Raw genomic sequence first — 7,796 nt, forward strand, 5'->3', positions numbered from 1 at the left:
ACAGTTCGGGAAATTAAATTATTTCACTACGAAACATTTCCAAATTAACATCAGAGCTGACAGGTAAACAAATCAAAATGTCATTATAGTCTGGTTATTACGACTTAGTTATTGTAGTGTTATGTTATACAAGATGAATTTGAGTTTGAAAAATATTTACTATGGGGTTTGGAGACGATCAATCTTGTTAATTGACAATGTAGCAGAACCTAGTAACATGACCATCATCATCATCATGTGGCCTTTTGGTGATCCAATCTTGGATGTAGGCCTCTTTCCCTTGAATGGAGTAACATGATAGACGAAATATTTTTTTAGCTATAGAGCTGAGCTGAGCTGATGGTGTGGCTAATAGTAGTCACGCCATCTGGTATGTTACGACTAAATTAAATATATGTAAATTTATATAAATTTCTAGGTAAATCGGAGGCATCGATTACGCGGATTTGAGGTTTTATGCAAACCAAAAATAAAAAAGAAGATGCAATTAGACGATTTTGACCTATGTGTGATACGTAAGAAAATACATGAATTATATACGGCAAAAAAAAAGTACCGACTATAAAAAAAGTGTAGACACCAAATAAATGGGTTCTGATTTTGATTACGGTGAATAAATTAGATGTAAGTCAAACGAGTTGCCAATCCATATTGTTCAGACTATACTGAACTGTTGCCATATAAATGAGAATAATAGCGCCCTCTTGACAATGATCATATATTCCTGGTCAGGCTTCTGTGAAACTGGGGCGCTCCAGGGGTTAAACTATGACGTTTATTATGACAATCCCTCACTTTGTTCTATTCAATTCGGTGCAAACTTAATTCAGTAATTCACAACAGAGACTCAGCAATACGAAGAGGTGTTAACGTTAAGCTGCGACCCTGTCGTCAGTTACAGAAATAAGTAAGGCGTGTGAAGTACTTCACGAGTAACTTTAATTGGAACAAAGAAAAATGCGTGCTTCATTGAGTGCATCCTCAAACTGCAACTGCGCTCACCACTGGTGGATGCTTACCCTATCTTAGCCTGGGCTTCACTAGGCAACAAATATTAGACAAGCCAAGACTTCCCTCCCTTCCCTTCCCTTGACTTCTACCTTTGCAGATATCGCTAGCACCGCGTGCCGTGGAACGTGGAACACTTGTCGCCTAGTCGATTCATGGCTTAACGCTACGTGCCACTACTTTTCCGTGCATTACACTAACTGAAGGCACTTTCTGACAACCTATAATCGGCCGTTACGCTGCGGCGCGACAGTTTACGTGCTTTCCGTCGTTCAAAAGGTTAAAGCGGTTCAACCGCGGGCACACGCGCGACCGCCGGCGCCCGCACGGCCTGCCACGTGCCCGTCTCCGTGTAGCGCTTGTTGACAGCGGTCATCTGCTCGAAGTTGGCCTTCGCCAGCTTGTGCTTGTTCGCCACCTTCTGCACCAGCTCCTCGTCGTACACTTCCTCCGGCCGCTCCAGCCGCAGGTGCGTCTTCATCTCCGCCACCGTCACCAGGAAGCAGTTCCACGGCGACCAGTCCTCGTGCACGTTCCACCGGCATAGCCTCAACTCTGTCACGTCTTTGCATTCGCTGATCGCGGAATGCGAATGCCAGAGCTTTTCCACTATGAAGAAGATATCTTTCTCGTGAAGAACGAACGCCAACGAGCCCCAGCACTTGCGGCGCCGCTCGTCGCGCTGCACGGCTCTCAGTATGAACTTGTACGGCGTCATGTCGATCCACAGGTTCTCGTTTGCGTCCTTCCATGAACACGATTTGCAAGTCAGGAACCAACTCATTCTGGCGTCCAGAGGGAATTCCGAATAAGGTTTCACTTTATTACACATCTCGCAGTAGTGTAGTCGAGTGTTTTCCATCTTCCTGTAATCTCTGATGTCCTTGCATTTTGTCACCCCAGAATTCAGTTCAGATGTTTTGATAAATTGTAACACGCTAGATGCGATTCTTCTTCTCAGAAAGTCGAGCTGTTGGTCATCGCACCTTCTAACGACGAGGTCGCATTCTCTGTCCAGTAATGTGATGATTTCTTCGGCAAGAGGATGGCGAAACTCTGTCAAAGCATACTTCATATCCACGAGAAGCTCCAAACGTTCTTTTATTTCCATATTTTCACGTAGAAAAGAGTTGTAGAGTTCCTTTAGTTTTCTAGCCCTTTGTACTTCTACAGTCTCCATTGTTATAAGCTTGTCGTCCTTACCGAACCATGCTATAGGTTTGGATATTTCTTCTAAAAACTGCTGCTCTTTGATCTTTCGGCTGTCTTCTTTCACTTTGACTCGATAGGACTCGATGCATCGAAGCAGCTCGACTTCTTTATCCAGTAATAGCGTGAATTCGGCAATTTTAGGTCCTTTTGAATGCAGTTGTGAAATTCTGGATATCTCAGCGTGTTTCCATCTGTCAACCTGAAAGTAATGATAGTTTTGGCGGATATACATTTAATTACTCCGGCCATGTCAGATGTCGACACCTCAAAGAATCTGAATTTCTGGGTTGTACTTAAAGTATACTTACTTACTAACTACGGTACCGTACATATTTAACTTAAGCAATTACTATTTGTGTAAAAATCTATTGTGCATGTTACACATACCATTGCGTAAAGTTGATCGAAGTCTTCTCTCGTTTTAGGGAAGGTCTTGGTGATCAAGTCGCCGCGCAAACGCCTCTCCATAGCTTCTCGCTCCAAACGATCTTCCTCCTTCATGCGAGCTATTCTTTCCCTGTTCACAAAAATCGGAACTTGGTATCTAATACATTCTGTCCTGGACAACAGCGCAACAACGCATAAGTGCGACCAGTAATCAGCAACCTGTTCGTGCGGCGCCGGTGGCATAAATCCCGCGGCATAAGTATTATATCGTTAAATCTACGGAACCCAAAAATAAGCGTGCGTCTTGATGGCAGTTTTGATTTAACATCCGTTTAGAAATTAGCAAACCTAATTTGAATCCCGTTTTTTAGGGTTCCGTACCCAAAGGGTAAAAACGGGACCCTATTACTAAGACTCCGCTGTCCGTCTGTCTGTCACCAGACTGTATCTCATGAACCGTGATAGCTAGACAGTTGAAATGTTCACAGATGATGTATTTCTGTTGCCGCTATAACAACAAATAGGGGAGATGCGGATAAGACGGGGACATGAGGTAAGACGGGGCCACCCACACATAGACGAAACTATACGTCACACTAACGCATCGTAATGGCCGACGGGACGCCCCTCCCGCGCGGCCATCTGTCCGATGTCGGCAGCGAGTAAGAGTGCGTGCGTTTGTTCAGTGCAGGTCAAAACGTGTTTACCGATGTTATCGATCTATTATTTGGGAGCTCAATAACTTGTTATAAAACCGTAAGTAATAGAGCCTGTTTAACGTGGATTTTTTAACGCATTTGCGATTGTATTAATTATCGTGTGGCGAAACTCAAAATGCTTGAAGTTTGGTGTGGTTTTTTTTTACTAATATTTTTGGTAAACAATGGTGGCGAAGGCAAGACGGGGCAAATTATGCGAGGCATGATGGGGCTTAATAATTCCTACCTAAAATCGTCGGAAACCTGGGTTGGGTGTCAGCAGTGTGGACGATGGGCCCACACAGCTTGTGCTGGAGTCGACGACGAAGATTTGGAAGATGTCTTGATATGTATTTCTGTCAAGAGAATTAAGTCCCCATCTTACCCTTTGTCCCTATATTGTCCCTTTTTTTAGTATCCCGTCTTGCCCTACATGTGGGGTAAGATGGTGTATTTGCCATTTTTGTTAATTGTTTTTTTTTTAAATTTGTATGATTAGTTAGCAAGTCTAAAGCTGTGCCAAATAAAACTATAATAAGTAATGAATGTTTGATTAATAAATAACTCAGATATTATTTTAAATACCCTGATTTTTTACTTCTTTACCTTAGCGGCCCCGTCTTATCCGCATCTCCCCTACTAAAAAGTACGGAACCCTTGGTGCGCGAGTCCGACTCGTATTTGGCCGGTTTTTATTTTCAGTTATCTTTAAATTAAAGTGTTAAATTGACACCCAAGTACGAGGGTGGTTTGATAAAGTACCCGTTTTAACATGTCTACCTATGTCACTGTATTTTCCAAATTTGTAAGGCACCTTTCATACCCTTAAGAGAAAAAAAAATTGGCGCGTTTTTGTTTTTTTTCCTTAGAACGCTATCAAAGGTAAGCGGTCGACTGTATTTGCAAGTACCTACGAAGAAAGAACAGCATCAGTCCGTAGTTCGGTTCGTCTTTTTAGAAAGAAAAACGTATAGATAGCCCACTAGACATGCTACTCGTCTTTCTTTCTCACTGTATTAATTAGAGAGGGACGGGTAGTCTCGAAGTATATTCCTCATACACGGAGCCTGATTCAGATTTAACTATTTGTTACGGTTTTGATCTTATTTTGACACGACCTTGAAGTTTGCGATCACGCTGATATGCGAGATGCGTGCTTCCTAGTCGATCGTCAAGGTCGTATCAAAACCAAAACAAATCGTTAAATTCAATTCCATCTCCAAGACACATTTGTAGGTGCTGCAGATAAAACTCATTTTAATAGAAGCCGAATGGTTTCTGATGCTAATGTCTATAAAGGAGATAAAGAAAGGCACCGAAATGCCTATTAGCGAGTACATTGTGCACCCTCTGCAAGTCTAATTACAACTTATTGGCATTTTCGTTACCTATAGAAAAACATAGAATAATGGGACTATAAAACAGAGTTACTTTCGCACGTATAATACAGGGTGGCCAACTTAGAGGTATACAACTTTTTTTGCCGCCATTTTGTTTTGGCGGTAAATATGACTGTTGTTGCATGTGTGTTATGGAGCGTTTTACGATGGAACAACGTGTTTTAATTATTAAAACGTTTTACTCAACCGAATCATGTATTGCGGAAACTAAGAAAATTGCGGCCAATTTTTGGTAGAAATCACTTACCTTCGCGCCTAAGAAAAGCTCGTTCGTATCGTAACAGATAAAGCAGTTCCTCATCGTGTCAACAAAATATTCGAGACACAGTCACTGAGATAACGCAGGAAATGTGTGAGAATGTGATGAAAAAAAGGGTTCACAACTCACATGCATACTTTCAGCCACCGTTCCACCTTCTGCCTAAACTGCTGATGCCTGAAAGCCCGCTGGATGACGGAGGCGTAGTGGTCGTGGTTCAGGCGCGCCTTCATTTCCTCGTAGGTCTCATAATGCTTCGGCACCACGATTCTATCTGTGACGTTCGGTATGTATGCTTGGGTTGAGTTCATTTGTGTTGCTCGGCTGTAGCTAGTGTCCTGTAAAAAGATGATAAAAACAGATTAGTATTAAATAGTAAACAGTAAAGACTGTCAATGTCTACAGAACCGCGTTCCTATAGTCATTGCTGTAGTTAGCGTCAAATACGCTTACAAATCGAGGTTTAATCTTTCAAATTCACAGTTAAGTTCAAATAAATCTATCGACACTGCGTTCAAAAATACGTACCTATGTAAAAAAAGTTGTAAATATAACGAATTGATAAATGCAATTTATGATGTATATAGGGCCGGTTGCACGAAACCGTCTGTCACCGTTTTACCGTTCGCTAAATTTTATTGTATGGAAAGTTTCATAGTTCTCTGTTGCTTGACGTTAATCAGTCTGTTAATTGTGGTTGGTGCAACTGGCCCTTAGTCATATTTATTATTTATTTATTTTTTATTTACTAGAGATAAATCACAAATTTTACATGGTAATTGATAAAAAGTATCGTTAAACCAGAATGGTTTGTCTCGATACTCCATTCCGCAGTACTTACATAATCAAATATACAATACAATACTTAGGTACACATCCAGTTCGTAAACAACACAATAATTGCAAAGAATCACAAGTGAGCGCATCTCTTATCACACCGGCCGAGCAAAACTATAACCGGTCGGCGCATTCTCGATACACGATGCTCCATTTATGCTATACGAAATAACATAATTATTCAATTTAGTAAAATAATTTAATTGTTTAAGCATTTCTTATAACTTCCGCATTGGACTAGCGTTGGGACTATAGCCCAAGCCCTCTCGCGCATGAGGGGAGGCCTATGCCCAGCAGTGGGACGTATATAGGCTGAAATTATTATCATTATTAATCGTATATTTAACCTACCATATAAATGGTGTAATTGTGACGCACTTATGGTTTAAGAACTTTATTCTCAAAAATACTTACAAAAATCTTTTCCCTTTCCTCTGCTGTTTGTGTATCTCGACAATTCTTCTTTTCCGGCGGTAGCTTTTCAGGTTTTTGCGGTGTCTGGGTGTAGGCATGATGATAAATTTGTCCTGAAAAATATTTTACGTCAACAAATTACAATAATTTTAACGATCATGACATTTACTGTTGTACCCACAATACGTCGTACAGTCAGTATCAAATAGATAGTGGCGGCTGACCATCACAACCTTATTTTTATGGTATCAAAGGTCTGTTACGATATTTGTATTTAGCTACTTTGTCTATTTGGACATGAAATGGCAAGATAATATTGGGCTATTGTTTATTAGTGCAATGTTGTATTTTTACCTGTATGTATATTTTTATATCCGCCTAAATAAGGTTTCTTCATTGGTAAAGAAAAAACTTCAACATTGACTTTCTTTACAGTGTTACCAAATCGCACATTGACTGACAAAATATCGTTGACCGGCATTTCTTTGTATAGTTTATCTAAATTTAACACCTCATTATTTTTCGTAAGTAACTCTACTTCGACAATGCCGTATTTATCAAAGTCTAGGTCTAAAAGAGCCATGCGGTCTGCAAGGGGATTTTCCCGCCTCAACAATACTAAATTATCCGGATCGGTTTGAAATAGCCCCGCCAGATTCTTCTTGACTTCATGAACTTTCATTATAGAATGGTACGATCGTGTAAATATTCCATTTTGATTCCGCACTCTAAATTTAACGGCAACAAACGGTATCATTTTCTTTTTTGGGGCAACTGCTTGCAAGAGTTCATACACGTAGTACTCCACTGGAATAGAAGAGAGAGAGAATTCCTCCGAGTCTTTTGTCAATACATCAATCACTAAATTTCCAAGAGCATCAGTCTTTAAGTCGGATAATGGGCTGCTGTCATTCAGCACATTTCTGTTTTTGGTTAATATGAGATTGTTATTTGACACTGAAAGTAATTTGGCTAATTTGCGTTTTACAAATTTAACTTGGGTGCTCGCTGGGAAAACCTTGCTGAAAGATTCGTTGAGATGAATGGGAGATTTGAAGGTGACGAGTATCTGGCTGGTGGGGCATTTGAATAGCTCGAGTTCCCTGGCACAGGGGGCTGTCGATATACGCGATTTGTCGTCACTTTTGGTATTAGCAAATCGATAGGGAGGAGCTGTTAGTAACTTCTCTCGACCCAACTCGCATTGACACGCTACAACACCTTTCAAACAGTCCGAATTTGGAGAAATATCCACATTCCTCCTCAATTCCATCTTATTAATAGTAAATATTTACGTAGTAATAAGAAATGTAAAATAATCAACAATCTGTGTATATTATGCTAATGCTAAAACTATAATTCCGTTGCCATGACGGCTTCTGAAATATTTCTTTTCGTTTGACGGTTTTAGTGTCAGTGGTTGCTAGGTAAGTAACAAACGATATAGTCTCCATGTAACAAACCAATATGAAAGTTATGAAACCGATAAAGCATGGAGACTATATAAAGGAGCCAAATCTCTATGTATGAAAAGTGTCCATCAAAAAACAGTACTTAATTAGGCGGCGCCACCACACACCG

At 40.5% G+C, this 7,796-nt stretch overlaps 1 protein-coding gene across 1 annotated transcript; it reads right to left on the minus strand.

Annotated features, from left to right (window-relative positions):
* Nucleotides 1-1,246: 1,246 nt before the first annotated feature.
* On the minus strand, nt 1,247-7,594 carry LOC134750429 (IQ and ubiquitin-like domain-containing protein). Its single transcript, XM_063685591.1, has 5 exons — nt 6,570-7,594; nt 6,216-6,328; nt 5,094-5,302; nt 2,608-2,737; nt 1,247-2,419 (listed from the first exon to the last, which is right to left on the minus strand). The coding sequence occupies exons 1-5, from the start codon at nt 7,486-7,488 to the stop codon at nt 1,289-1,291; spliced, it is 2,502 nt and encodes an 833-aa protein (XP_063541661.1). The 5' UTR covers nt 7,489-7,594; the 3' UTR covers nt 1,247-1,288.
* Nucleotides 7,595-7,796: the final 202 nt, after the last annotated feature.

Source organism: Cydia strobilella, chromosome 2 (assembly GCF_947568885.1).
Source record: "Cydia strobilella chromosome 2, ilCydStro3.1, whole genome shotgun sequence".
Classification (NCBI taxonomy): Eukaryota; Metazoa; Arthropoda; class Insecta; order Lepidoptera; family Tortricidae; genus Cydia; species Cydia strobilella.

What these genes read in the sequence shown, in the direction of transcription:
- LOC134750429 (XM_063685591.1), bottom strand. Translation starts at nt 7,488, where the DNA reads ATGGAATTGAGGAGGAATGTGGATATTTCTCCAAATTCGGACTGTTTG. An exon ending in AGGAAAGGGAAAAGATTTTT is followed by an intron (nt 5,303 to 6,215) that starts GTAAGTATTTTT and finishes ATCTTTTTACAG; the next exon opens with GACACTAGCTACAGCCGAGC. An exon ending in TCGATCAACTTTACGCAATG is followed by an intron (nt 2,420 to 2,607) that starts GTATGTGTAACA and finishes CATTACTTTCAG; the next exon opens with GTTGACAGATGGAAACACGC.